Here is a 15,153-nt window from a genome sequence, read left to right on the forward strand (position 1 = left end):
CTCTTTCTTTTCGGAGTCACTGCTGGCACTTTTTGATTTTTTACTGTCTCAACATTTGTTGCAGGACTCAAAATTTCCGATGTTTTTTCTTCAGTTGGTTTTTTCACTTCTTCCATTTTTTCTGTGGATGGCGCTTCGGCCATCTCTTTGGTTTCTGGTAGCAAAATCTTCGGTTCTTTCAATTTTATCCTTGTTGGCGCTTCGGCCATTTCTGCAACTTCTGGCAGCAAGGTTGGTTTGGTTGGCTTTTCAGCCTCGGCGGCCGAAGAAGTTTCTCCAGTGAACTCGGGCACCGAAGCTGGTTCAATATAGCGCGGCCGATGTGTGAGGACCTTTATCCTTTTTCTTTTCGATTCTGGCTCGCTAGGAGCAGTTGCAATTTCTTCTTTTGCAGAGGTTGTGTTTTTTCTCTTCTGCCCTCGAATGGGATAACGATGGTCAGGGTAGACGAACCCGATTGCATCAAACACCCGATTCAGCCTCTTCTTTTTTTGGCCTCCGAAGGCTGCTGACAGTGCAGTATCTTCAGCCTTCGAATAAGCCCCAAGCAGCTCATCACTTAAATTTTCAATGCTTTTTAACCAGTCATCATCTGGCTCAACGAATTTATCTCCGAACTTAAAAGTGTACTTCAGCCTGATAAGTCCGCCTTCGTCGGCCTCTTTTATGGTTTCTTGCGGCATTTCCCATTTCTCCGCAAGCGGCCATACCCTGAAGGCAATATGCTCTTGTACTAAATCTCTCGTACCAATAAAAGAACAGATAACGCCGAAGGCCCTCTGGCATTCTTCGGCAGCTTCATTCATTTCAACCTTCGGCCTCCGAAGGCCGAAGCTTTGCCAAATAGGGCGCATAATTATACCTTTGATATCTTCTCGTGTTTTCAGATCATTTTTCACATAAAACCATTCTGTCATCCAGTCGCCGGGCCATCTCTTCCGAAAGGTTGGCACGGGACAGCTTGACCCAGACCGAGAAACAAAATTATAGCAGCCAAAGTTATTGTGATACTGTTCCTTACCCCAAGGTTTTGTCTCGTATGATAATTCGTGTATGTTGCAGAAACTTTTTGCATCAGGCTTCAGACCTTGGCTTCTCACGGCCCACACGAAGATATTCAGCCTTATGATTGCCTCAGGGGTAAGTTGGTGAAGATAGACTTCGAATATTTTCAGCACCTCTACAACGAAGCTGCTCAAGGGAAGTCGCAGCCCAGCTTTCAAAAAGCTTCGGTACACTACGACTTCATTTTCTTCAGGGTGTGGACAAGTCTTCTCCCCTCCGTCGGCCCTCACAACAGACAAATCCCGGAAATACCTTCCTCTCATGTTGGCAAGATGATTCTCTTTGATAGTTGATTTACCATAAACTGAATGGCTTGGTCGCCAGGGACGATCTTCGGAGTCTTCACCACCGCTGTCCACATCATAACTGTCGCTGTCACCAGTATCCTCAGACAAACCTTCTAGAATCTCCTTGGTGATTTTTTCTGTGTTGGTCTTCGACATTGCTATAAGAAACCCCAGATTTTTCTCTTCATCGAGACTCAGTTTCATCTCGGTAACAGCCTTCTTATCTTCAGACATCTTCGGAGACACTAAAAAACTGTTTTCAAAGCCGAAGCTTCAAAACTAAGAACTCAGCAAATCTTAGTGCACAAGAGCTAAAAATTGAGTGAGCGGGAGCAGATAGCCAGAGAGCGTGCCAAATGAGTTTGCGGTATGACCGTATTTATACGCCCAGTGCGTTGGAAATTGAAAGACCCCGCTTGTCAGTGAATGTTGCTATTCTAGCAAAGGGAAGGTGTTTTTTCAGACCTTCGGCGTAAAGCCTTCGTCCATGTCGCAATCTAAATTTATTATTTTAAAAATTAATATTGCGAGGGGCTACTGTTGGGGGCCTTCGGCTTTCGAAGGTCCTCAAAAACAGGATTTAACTGTATTTCTGGAGTATAATGTGTGAACAGATATCTTCGGACTCAAGTCGGCATCACAGCAGACCAGAATAATACGAAGGTTGATACAGCGCCGAAGGTATGAGCAGGAAAGCTTCGGCGTGACAGCAAAAAGTGAAACCGACTTAAAGATGAAAAGGCTATTCATACCTCGATAGATTACTATAGAATTATTATCAAATGTAAAGGGCATGAATGTAATTTTGTATGGGTTGTGTCCCGTGTCTATAAATAGGTGAATAGTACCCCCGTACTGTTCACGCTGATTTTGACATTCGCTTTCTGCGTCACGCTTGTACTTTCATCTCCTTCAAGTTGAAGGTACATTTGTAATTCAACGTTATTTCTGTTTATACATAATATTAATATATAATTGTTTATGTTGTCCTTTATATTCCTTACAATTCATCCTTCGTCACTGTATAGTGAATTTATGAAGGTACGTCCTTCATAACCTTCGTCCGAAAACCATTATATCCTGAGAGGAATAATGCTTCGAAGGACGAAGGACTTTGCCGATTAACATTTTCTATGTTGCCTTGTTCTTGATTCATAGCATTTGAGAACAAGTCCCCAACAGGCTGCGGCTTCTGCTATCTCCTTCTTTTTCTGGATGGTGACATGGCACATCCTGGTAGTGTGGTCCTTGTCCTCACCACAGAATAAGCAATAAATTTTTCGGGGCTGATCCCTAAACCTTCCTCCGAAGCCCCTGGCACCTCTGCCCCTTGGAGCTGGGGGCGAGGGTAGCTCTGTTGCTGCCCCGAAGCCTGAGAGGAATATTGCGGCCTCTGTTGCTGACTTGCCCTGTCATCATTCTGAGTGGAATGAATTGATCTAACATGTCTAGGATGAATTCTCCCTCCGAAGCCCCTGGCTATTTCGGAAAACCTGTAGGCTTCCTCCCTTCTCTGTCGAAAATCATTGTCAGCGCGAATGTATTCATCCATCTTCTGAAGCAATTTCTCCAGAGTCTGAGGGGGCTTCCTGGCAAAGTATTGGGCCGTAGGTCCTGGCCGAAGCCCCTTGATCATGGCCTCAATGACAATTTCATTGGGCACTGTTGGCGCTTGTGCCCTCAGGCGTAAGAACCTTCGGACATACGCCTGAAGATATTCTTCATGATCTTGGGTGCACTGGAATAAAGCTTGAGCGGTGACCGACTTCGTTTGAAACCCTTGGAAACTGGTGATCAGCATATCCTTCAACTTCTGCCATGATGTGATTATTCCTGGCCGAAGAGAGGAGTACCAGGTTTGTGCAACATTCTTGACAGCCATGACAAAAGACTTCGCCATGACTGCAGTATTGCCACCATATGAAGATATTGTTGCTTCGTAGCTCATCAGAAACTGCTTCGGATCTGAGTGTCCGTCGTACATGGGGAGTTGAGGTGGCTTGTACGACGGAGGCCAAGGTGTAGCCTGCAGTTCTGCTGACAGAGGAGAAGCATCATCAAAAGAAAAATTTCCATGATGGAAATTCTCATACCAGTCATCCTCATTAAAGAAGACCTCTTGATGAAGCTCTGTGTGCTGAGGCCTTCGGTTCTGCTCATCTTGAGTAAGATGGCGAACTTCTTCAGAGGCTTCATCTATCTGCCTTTGCAGGTCAGCTAGCCTAGCCATCTTTTCCTTCTTCCTTTGCACCTGCTGATGGAGCATCTCCATATTTCTGATCTCTTGATCCAAGTCGTCCTCCTGAGGCGTTGGACTGGTGGCTTTCCTCTTCTGGCTTCGGGCCTCCCGAAGAGAGAGGGTCTCCTGGTTGGGGTCCAGCGGCTGCAGAGCGGCAGCCCCTGTTGCTGAAGTTTTCTTTGGCGGCATGACGAAGGTCTATGCTTGCCGAAGGTGTTCGAAACTCAAAAGGTGGAAGTGAGTTCACCGGAGGTGGGCGCCAATGTTGGGGACTTGTTCTCAAATACTAAGAGTTAAGAACAAGGCAACATAGAAAGTGTTAAACGTCAAAGTCCTTCGTAGCATTATTTTCCTTCGGATATAATGAATTCCGGACGAAGGTTATGAAGAACACACCTTCATAAACACAATAAATGATGAAGAAGGATTCATACACAAAATATGAATAATAACATAAACACTTTAAACATTATTATCAACTTATTTTCATTTACGTTATTATATCAACAATAATAAATTATAAGTGTACCTTCGGCTTGAAGGAAAGCAGGGTTACAAGCGTGACGCGAAAGTAAATGACAGGTCAGCGTGAACAGTACGGGAATACTGTTCACCTATTTATAGGCACGGGTCGCAGCCCATGCAAAATTACATCCAAGTCCTTTGCTTTTAACAATAACTCTATAGTAATCTATCTGGGTCTAGATAGTCTTTTCCTCTTTAAGTTGGTTTTCTCTTTCCTGCCATCATGCCGAAGCTCCCTTGCGCACAGCTTCGGCTCTGTTCCATCCTTCGTATTGTTTCCGTGCTTCTTCACACCGTGGGCCCTTATTCGAAGATCCCTGTCCACACATTATACTCCCGAGGCATTGTTAAATCATGTTTTTGAGGACCTTTGGAAGCCGAAGGCCCCCAACAGAAAGGGTTGAAAGAGACCCGGTCTTTGTGACCACCTCAACGGGGAGTAGGTTTGCAAGAACCGAACCTCGGTAAAACAAATCACCGTGTCTCGCTCTTTATTCGCTCACGATTTGTTTTGCGCCCTCTATCTCGGACTCGTTTATATTTCTAACGCTAACCCGGCTTGTAGTTGTGATCAAGTTTGTAAATTTCAGATTCGCCCTATTCACCCCCCTCTAGGCGACTTTCAGGTACGCGCCGATCTCGGCCATTCGATCAAAAGAGAACGCTACGGATTAGACCATCATCCTTATAAACTATCGTGCGATCACAGCCATAGGTTACAGATCTACTGTTCTGATTTAAAGCCCTACGGTCTAATAACAAGCGCTCAACCGTAGATCAATGGCCACGGTGAGTCCCAGCCCAAATCGGTACGTCTGGTCAGATCTGAGCCGCACATCGCGCATCGACGGTCAGAAACCCGTCTGTTTCCTCCCCCCGACCACCAGCGGTGCCACCGGTCGGAACACGACGGCCCATGGCCGGACTCCCTACGATTCCACGCAACGGAGCGCTAATTCCAAATTCAAACTACTCTACACATCAACTGATGAAACGCGAAGAATATGGTACACCGATTACCTCTGTTTGCGGCGAAGAATCCCCTGGCCGCGCGATGGCGCAATCCCGCGGCGGAGTCCCAACAACGGTGAGAAATTCCGCTCGCACCGGTAGTTCGTAGCCACCGCACCTCCCTTCGAAACGCCCGCCGCGGCAACCCGAACACCCAGAGCTATCCCCGGAATGAATGAGGGCGAGGAACGTCGATTCCAAGCGGTGACATAATCCCTTCGTCGTAGTATGGCCGGAGTGATGGACGAGATGGATGGTGGCGGCGGGAGGTTCAGGAAAGGTGCGCGTGGTGGCCCCCAGGACCCGGTATTTAACACCGCGCGGTCATCCGCAAGGTGGGCGCGAAGTCTACGCCGGCGACGTGCCTGCCATCCTCGGCAATTCGTTGAGAGCGGATCTGATTGCCTGGACCCACCGGACAGCAACGCAGAGACAACGACTGGGGAGTAGGCCCGTGGTGTCAGCGATGCCAGGCGCGCGGGTGGACGCGATACGCAGTGGAGCGGGGCTGGCACTGACCAGTGGGGCCCGCGTGGCAGGGTGCGGTCGCGTGCGCAATGAGGATTTGGGCCGAGCGCGCTATGTGGGCCGAGACCTTAGTTGCTTTGGGCCCAAGTGCATTTCCTGATTCTCTTTTTCTTTTATCCTTTCTCATTTCTTTTCTTTTTTTTTTCTTTCCTCTTTATTTCCAAATTCAAAATTCAAATTCCAGTTAAAGTTCAAATTTCGTGATAATTTGTCTTCATCTTAAATGTTCAACTTAGACATGGTAAGGTGATCTTTACCTATTTTAATATTTATTTCATGTTCACTAGTGTTCTCTTTCTTAAATTCTGGAATTCAAATTTGGGTAATAAATTATTTCTATTCACCTTATTTTTATTTTGTCATCACATGCACACACAATAATATCCAACATGATGCATGATTTATTTAGGTGGTATTGGTTATTTAATCCTCTTTTGATGGTGTTTATTCACATGTGATGATAAGTGGATACAATATACACGTATACATAAATAAAATAATTTTTCTCCTTTTATATGACCTCTTACAAATTGGGTATTACATCTGATCAGCAAATCTTAAGAACACATACAGAAGAACTGGAGCTAAGGGTTCTAGATTGGGTCTTGTCCAGACGGATAACTAAAAGAACTGGAGCTACTTGAGCTACGGATTCCATCTTGGACAAAAAATAAAACCAAAATTGACCACTAAATGACTAAACTGGACTTGAGCTACGAATTTCATCTTCACATATAGCATATAACATCTTCACATATAGCATATAACAGTAAACAAGACTAATATGCCTAAATTGACTAGTGAATGTCTAAACTGGAACTCAATCTTGACATTAAACCCGGTTTCCCTGCAAAAATTGACGGTTTACCGGTCTAAAATAACAGTTTGCAGGTCCAAAACGGTTTACGAGTGGTTTTCGGTTTTTATGATTTTTTTTCAAATTTTTTAAATTTAGAACGAATTAAAAAAACCGTTGGTTAACCGAAACCACACTCTGATAGTTTTAGTAAATCGATCAATTTATCACCGATTTTCACCGGTTTTATAAACCATGTTCCTATCCAACCAAACTCCAAATTGATGCCAGCCTGCTACCAACACAAAGCGGCGGCATCTGTTATCTAAAAAAAACGGCGGCATCTGTCACAAGCACAATAGTCCCAAACTGAAAGCTGATACCACCACAGCTCTCCTAACTCAAATCGCACTCACACAATGCCAAACGGGCCCAACAAACTTGCAGACCCACTCGTCATCGCTACTCGCTCACACATGCGCGCCTTGGCACCTCGCCCCTCGCAGAGTCGCAGTCTACAGCAGCCGCGCAACCTTTGCCGCGCCCTGCACACCGGAGTCCAGGCGGCGCCCGGCCCAGCCCTCATGAATCTGGCCGCCTTTTCCTCCACCCTTGCCACGCTCCCCTGGTATGAGATGCCATCAATAAATTCCTCCGCAACTTTCTCGTCCTCACTGCTCCGCCGCTCGCTCTGCGCGTCGCTCCGGACGATCTCCCACATGGCCTCCGCCGCCGCCCCCACCTCCGCGCCCGTCGCCACCACCGAGAACGGCGCCGCGAAGGCGATAGAGCAGCGGCCCGTGCAGGTCCGTGCACCCGCTCTCTTCCTTCGTTGCCTATTTGGTTCCTGCGGCTGAGATTCGGTAGTCGCTTCCACATCGGCCGTTGTGTATGGGTGTTCAGGATGCTGGGACTTGGGATCGAGGGTGGGTTTGGGGCGGGGGGGGGGGGGGGGGGGGGGGCGCTGATAACTGAAGCGTAGCTTGACTATTTTCGGTATAGTGCAGTCATCGATTACTTGAGACGAACGATATTTTATGGAGAAGCGATTCTATAGTCCGACTGAAATTAACGACCTGTTTAGTTTGCGCATTTAATAAACGGAACCGATCACGATCACACGATGCATTCTGTTTGTTTCACCATCAGGAGAGGGTAAACAATCTTGTCCTTCAGACGACCAATGACACCCGATTTGTTCGTAATCAAAGAAAAAAGATCAAAATTGCTATCTGAATAAGTATTTATTTCATCCCTACGATTGCCTACTTGAAGAACGTCTGTTACGTATCGGGCATGGTATTTCATTTGGGCTTTGGCCTGTTAAACTTAATTAGGCTAGTTAATCCATGTATAACTTTTTTAGTTTCATTGGCAGGGGCCACGGCCCCTGCTGGCCCCTCCTTGTCTCTGCCACTGCATGGTTGATATGAGGTTATTTTGGAATACCTCAGGTTATGTAAGATCTTACCGAGTCAATGTTGAGGGCCTTTTGGTGAATCGGCAGCACGGATGTGGACCCAAATTGGGTGTGCCACTAATGCTGGGAAAAATTGAATCCATCCAAAACCATCTGTGACATGATAGCTCAAATAACACGCAGTATGTGCCAGGAAAAAGGGAAGCTATTTGTCGTGAACAAATTTGAACAGCTTTTCCTCGAACTATTTTATCAGTCGTGCCATTATTCATGCAATTAGTTAATGTCGATGAATTTATTTAGTTTATATGTTTCATTGTACTTGAGAAAAAAAGCCTATATGTTTCATTTATTTGTATGATATTGCTAATGAAAAAGGCAGCTAGCTAGCTAGCTAGCATATTTCTTAGATAGTTTATAGTAAAGCTGAGAAAGTGAGAAGGTTTTCATCCTGCTGAAACTCTTAACAGTTAGCACCCTTGTACCCATTTATACTTCATTACTGGTTACTGATTACTAGATGAGAAGTGGCATTGCCCTCAACAGGAGTATCAAATTATTGTCTTGCTTTCTGCATACATATCACAGAGCATTGCTACTAATTTTTATAGTTCGTGCTGTTGATACGTTTTGTTCCTTTTCTGCAATGTATTGCTATATCTCCATCTGCTTCTCCTTTATGTGTTTGTTACTTTGTTAGACATCTGATGATCTGAAAGATGTATGCTTCTTAGTCTCGCTGTTCATTAATTTTCATATTTTGTAATAAACCTGATTGCTGATACCAGTCAACCATGTGAATCTGTAACCCTATCCGGTGGACCACAGATTCCCTATGCACGCGATATTGTTCAATGCAAGGATTATTTATCCAATAATGTTGTAGGAGAAATTATATATATTCAATATGTAGGCTGCTCTAAAGTGCTTTATTGGTAGAATTTCTTTACTGTAGAATTGCTTTGCCTGTATAATCCAGTAAGATAGTGCCCAGCACTAAAAAGAGCATAGACATGCTGATGAACAGCCATGGCATTTATATGAGTTTCCTATGTCATCATGGCCAACATGCAAGCCATAAACATATAGTTTTTACCCTGGATATTTTTTCTCCTGCAAATGCTGCTAATTATCATCCTATTCGGCAATGCAGTGATTAGATAACATCATGCCATATTTCTTGCATGCAACCTTTTAGTTGTTTGGAATATTGTTGAATCACCATGCAGCTGAAGTTTCCCCTTCTTTTGGCATGCCTCAAACTTGTGAATGTAAAAGATTGAAATTATTCCCTGCATAAAGAAGAAAGACACATTGACATAAACATACTCAGATCAAAGCTACATTTGTGTGAATGCGCTCACACGCCTGTGTTCAAATCCCAGTTTGGGATGAATTGGGTGTTGCACTGGGGATTCCCCCCCTGAGGGGGCCGAGCCGGCGAGCATGTCAATGTGAGTAGCGTGTGTGCTCGGTAGATGAGTTCTGAGATTCCTTAGGCAGTCTCACATTTATTTGAGCGTGGGGTCAGTATAGGTGTCCATATGAGTCTTACATGTAAGTATGTAACATGGTATGCCAGTGCTCTGGCCAGATTCAAAAATAAAAAAGTTACATTTGCATTTTTGCAAGACACAGTGCAAAGCAAAATAACTTCATTAGGAACCGGCCCTCCGTCCATACCTCTAGCATAGGGTTCTGAGGTAAAGCCTATACTAATGCACTATTTCAAGATCCATGGTTTGTGCCGTCTGCCGTGGACTCTTTTGTGGGCTGGACCTACAAGTGAATCAAAAATAAAAGACAGTCGGTGTCCTCCACGTAATCTAAGGAGAGTTTAGGAAAGATGAGATTTATTTTGATTAATTGAGATATTTGAGGAAGGCCTGGATTATAAAAGCCAATAGTCTGTATTAGGAAAATGGTCAAAGAAGAATAAGACTCCTGCCGGGAGTCCTCTTCGGTCTAGCCAGGGAATTCACCCCTGCCACCGTGGAGGACAATCGTCCATTGCCACACTACCCTCTTCGATCTCTTCTTCAATCTCATCTGCTGCTGTGATCTCCCTTGGGCACACCTCGCTGACTGTGCGACATCAGTTTGATACTGAATAGGTATAAGATTTCTTGACATAAAATCCAGCAGTCCATCCTGAGGGCATGGTTTGCCTACTTTGATTTTTTCTTCTTGTCTCAGACCTTGAAAAATGATAATCATTTCAGCTTGACATGGAAGTGTTGTTCTATACAGTACTTGTATTTATTTACAATTCATAAGTAATAAGTTGACTTTAGTTTCGCATTCTGATTGACCGTGCCTTGTTCAATATGGATATGACAGATGATAACTGATGAGTATTTTTGACTTGTCATCCTGAGGTCTCATGTAGAGTTCATGATCAATTTTCTGTTTCCATGTCCAGTGTACATTATTCATGAAAGAATATTTTATGAAAGTTTTAGTAATAGGGTGATCAAACGAAACTCCTGTCTTAGATGTGATTTTATTATGTCTGTCCTTTATAGCAGTGGGTTTATTTGCAGCCAAAGTAGACTACCTTGACTTTCAATTTGGTCGGTTTCTCCCATGCATGTTGCAAGAATACCTTGAGCTTGGAATTTGACCCATGTTCGATTCCTCCATTGCAGGTCGCAGAGCGGCTGGAAAAGTTCAAGACAACAATTTTCACTCAGATGAGCATGCTTGCCATCAAGCATGGAGCAATAAACCTTGGCCAGGGCTTTCCGAATTTTGATGGCCCAGACTTTGTGAAAGAGGCCGCAATTCAAGCTATCAATGCTGGGAAGAATCAGTACGCAAGAGGGTTTGGTGTGCCTGAACTGAACTCGGCTATCGCTGAAAGGTTCCTGAAGGACAGTGGATTGCAAGTTGACCCTGACAAGGAAGTCACTGTTACATCTGGATGCACTGAGGCAATAGCTGCAACCATACTAGGTCTGATCAATCCTGGCGACGAGGTGATACTGTTCGCCCCATTCTACGATTCATACGAGGCTACACTGTCGATGGCCGGTGCCAACGTGAAGGCCATTACCCTCCGCGCTCCAGATTTCGCGGTCCCGCTTGAGGAGCTGGAGGCTGCAGTCTCCAAGGACACGAAAGCGATAATGATAAACACGCCGCACAACCCAACCGGGAAAATGTTCACCAGGGAGGAGCTCGAATCCATCGCCGCCCTCTGCAAGGAAAACGACGTTTTGCTGTTCTCAGATGAGGTCTATGACAAGCTGGTGTTTGAGGCTGACCACATATCCATGGCTTCTATCCCGGGCATGTACGAGAGGACGGTGACCATGAACTCTCTGGGGAAGACGTTCTCTCTTACAGGATGGAAGATCGGGTGGGCAATCGCGCCGCCGCACCTGACATGGGGCCTCAGGCAGGCGCACTCGTTCCTGACGTTCGCCACCTGCACACCGATGCAGGCGGCGGCCGCGGCGGCTCTGAGGGCACCGGACAGCTACTACGACGAGCTGAAGAGGGACTACAGCGCGAAGAAGGCTATCCTGCTGGAAGGACTCGAAGCCGCAGGGTTCATCGTCTACCCATCGAGTGGGACATACTACATCATGGTCGACCACACCCCGTTCGGTTTCGACAGCGACGTAGAGTTCTGCGAGTACTTGATCCGCGAAGTCGGCGTCTGCGCTATACCGCCCAGCGTGTTCTACCTCGACCCCGAAGAGGGAAAGAAATTGGTGAGGTTCACCTTCAGCAAGGACGAAGGCACGCTGCGGGCCGCGGTCGAGAGGTTGAAGGCGAAGCTCAGGAGGAAATGAATGAAGGGGGGATTACATGTTTGTGGCTGGTGATTGTTGAATAATCTGTGCTGGGTTTCAACTGCGCCCGGATGCCTGTACTGTCTCTTTTTTTTTTTGCTAGCAATAGTTATGCTGCCAGCGACTTCATGCCTAGTGTCGTTACTATTTGTTTTGTCTGTGTGTAAGCAGATGGCGATGGATCAGGATACCTGCCGGCTGCCGCTACACTTTTGTAACCTATGGAGCAATTTGTGTCCGCTGTCTGTTCACCCTTGTCAACCTGTCCTATACGTCACGTTCGGAGCGGCCAATAAAATAAGCTGATCAAACCAGATCCTCGCAACAGCGAGCTTGTTCTTGTACGTACCTCGCAACAGTGAGGCCGCTGTGCTGGAGAGACTCGTAGCTGTGACTGTGAGAGCCCCTTTTAAGTGCACAGCGTTTTATTTTATCCCCGTCGCATGATTCCGCACGACTACACGTCTGCACTTGTCGCATCTCTATCCAGCAATCCACAGCGATGAGACACCATCGTGCCCAACCACCAAAACCGGTAAAGAAAAAACCATGGCATAGAAAGAAAAAAAAAACATTCATCAATCACTCGAAGCGTATGCGCGCCCATACGGCCACATTCGTCTCACGATGCGATGCGATGCGATGCCTTATCCCTTCCAGGTTCACACCTCAGACTAGTCAGGCAGACAGTCAGTCACCACGCCGCCGCCGGCATGCATGTCTCATGTCTCTCTGCCTGTCCTTATCAGCTGTTTTTCTCTCTCTCTGTCTCACACACACACGCACACATATAGCGACCGGTGCAGCGAATCAATACATTATCTCTCTCGCGCGCCATGAGCATGTTCGTTCGTTGGGCCCACGTGGACCCCACCGGCGTCGCCTTGGCAGCGTCCGGCAGGCTCAGCAGTCAGCACTCAGGCCTGATAGAAAGCCTACGTACCGGACGGACAATGATCTCCGTCTGAACGACGCGCGCCAGACAAGGCCGCGCGCGTACTTGTAGACTAGGATGTCTCGGCGCGTGAGCTGCATATGGGGCGTCATATGAGCCTTGTCTGCCGGGAGGAGAGCCTGCGACTCCAATCCAATCCAAGCCATGCGCAGCTGGTTTGCCGACCTCGCCCGCCCACATGCTCGAAACATGAAAGGGTGGCGCTGGTGGTGAGCACGAGCAGTGGGTTCAATTAACTTGACTGCAACGGCGTAGCGTAGTGCAGGTGTAGCGCTCCAAGATCCCGGAGTGTTTTTTTTTTTTTGCCCTCTCCCATGACAATGGCATCGGTGCGCGCGGTTCCCGATTGGGTTGAGAAACCGAAAAGAAAAAAACAAAGCGCAGCAGGTTCCAAGACAGGAGAGACTCTGACACCGTACCGCCAGCATCGAGATGCAATCACCAGACATCCTTGTTATTATATATAAGCTAGTAGCGCTATCCTATCTTATATCTTATCGTCAATTTGGTTCTCGGAACGGCATTGGCGGTGAGGATGCCTGCCTCTGGCTGGTGATGGGTGAACAATAAACAAACGTCATGAGCTTGTACATCATTCAACATATACAAACCGCCTTTGAGCTGCCTGAGAGTAAGCAACAGGGCTGCTTCATCAGGTCGTTGGCATGGCAGCTGTGCATGTCAAACGGGGCAGAATCGCTGGACGAGTTTCGGCTCCCTCCCTGTCCTCGACGACGGTCGTCAGGGATTCAGATTTGAAACCTCTCTCCGCTTTTCATCAACTCAAAAGTCAAAACCCAGCAAAAGGGACATATGGATGTGAAGGATCGATGTGCCCGTGTTACCAGGCTCCATGATCCGCCGCCGCCGCCCCACCAGCACCACCGTCGCCCGGCCAGCCAGCGTCCACCTAACCCGATTGCAGCTGACCGTGAGAGTGAGGTCCTCAACCGACGGCCGAAACGGAAACGAAACCGCAGGTCCAAGTCCAACCTGCGGCGTCACCACCTTGACACGTACGGGCCACAAAACCAACCCCAACCCAACCGACCGACCGGATCCACGATGGTTTCCCACGCGAATTCGACGGAAATCGTCTGGGTCGTCACCAGCAGAAACACCCTCACTCACACCTACTTCATGACAGTTTTCCTTTCTCCCTCACCACTTTCATGGTTTCTCTCTCTTTCGGCGCGCGGTGTGCGAAAGTGACTGTGATGCACGAGGGGAAATAAAAAAACAACAACAACTCCATGTCAAACAAAAAAAAAACTCCAGTGTACGCATGCTGTGTTCTCTTCCTTCCTGGGAGGAAAGCCGGCAAAAGCGCTCTGGCGCTCGCGACACGCGAAAACTACAAGCCAGCCGAGGGCGACGCTTTCCATGGCCGCCTGCATGCCCTTAGCTAGTCTTCTCTCGCGCCCTTGCTTCTTTTTCTTCTTTTTAATTTTCTCCCCACCCCTAGCTAGTCGACGACGGCGATATGAATATGATGGCGTATCGGGGTGATGTGTATCCTACTCGCACACCTCGCGCATACAAAAATGGCGATCGCTGCCGTACCTCACCTCACCTGATGCCGACTGAAATAAGAGGGGGGCGTTTATCCGCGGCGTCGCCGTCGCTGCGTTTTATTGGAGCCGTGATTGGGGGCGGCAGCACAGAGATCTCCAGAGCCGCCGGCACAAGACGAAAGCGAGGAGAGGGTGGGGCCGTCTCACGTACTGTGTTCGACATCGACTGCGCCCTCGCTTCTCACGCAAGCGAGCATCATGAAACATGCATGGGTGCTCTATATATCTCGTCTCGTTTCTTCCACGCATATAAACGAAATGATATAATAATCCAATCGGATATGCCCATCTCTCTCGTCGTCCAATCAACATGCCGTGACGATTGATTGAGGGACCGGCTGAACCTAGAATTAATATGCGGGTTATGATGATGCATCCATTGTTCCGCCCGTAACCGAGCTTAGTTTTAGTCTTTGTGAAGTGTGACGAGAGTGCGACCAAATTATTAATGTTTCTTGAGACTGTCGCTCCCGTAGTCGACAGATCGAGGAAGAAAAAGGGAAGTAGCTAGCTTGGCAAAGAGAAGCACACGAGTTGTTGTATGCTGCTTCTTCCCGTACGTTCCAATCACGGTGATACTACAGCAGCCAGCATAAGCTGCTCCTCAGTGGCTCAGTCCTCCTGAAAAACTGCATCATGGCATGAGATAAGATCAGGCTGAGAACAGGTAGCGCAAGGACTAGTCTCTCCAATAATATATGAATATGCTAACCATGCACACTATTTTAATCAAGATTAAAATAGCATTCCGATATTATTGTTTAGAGAATGCGGTGTGCTACATGCATGCTTGCATCGAATAAAATTAATAGGGTAAAACATGATCCCTTGGAAAGTACTCCATTTGTCGCACACCGTACCCCCAACGGAAGACGTACTTGGTCTATTGCAAATTAGTGAGGAGCGTCAACTCTCCACTTTGTCTATTGCAAATTGTCTAACTTTCTTTAGCG

The 15,153-nt window shown here is 46.9% G+C and overlaps 1 protein-coding gene across 1 annotated transcript; it reads left to right on the plus strand.

Annotated features, from left to right (window-relative positions):
* The first annotated feature begins 6,901 nt into the window (after positions 1–6,901).
* Positions 6,902–11,916, plus strand: LOC100276369 (uncharacterized). The gene is made up of 2 exons (NM_001150175.2): positions 6,902–7,257; positions 10,520–11,916. The coding sequence occupies exons 1-2, from the start codon at positions 7,036–7,038 to the stop codon at positions 11,669–11,671; spliced, it is 1,374 nt and encodes a 457-aa protein (NP_001143647.1). The 5' UTR covers positions 6,902–7,035; the 3' UTR covers positions 11,672–11,916.
* The last annotated feature ends 3,237 nt before the right edge of the window (positions 11,917–15,153 follow it).

This window comes from Zea mays, chromosome 7 (assembly GCF_902167145.1).
Source record: "Zea mays cultivar B73 chromosome 7, Zm-B73-REFERENCE-NAM-5.0, whole genome shotgun sequence".
NCBI classification, from domain to species: Eukaryota; Viridiplantae; Streptophyta; class Magnoliopsida; order Poales; family Poaceae; genus Zea; species Zea mays.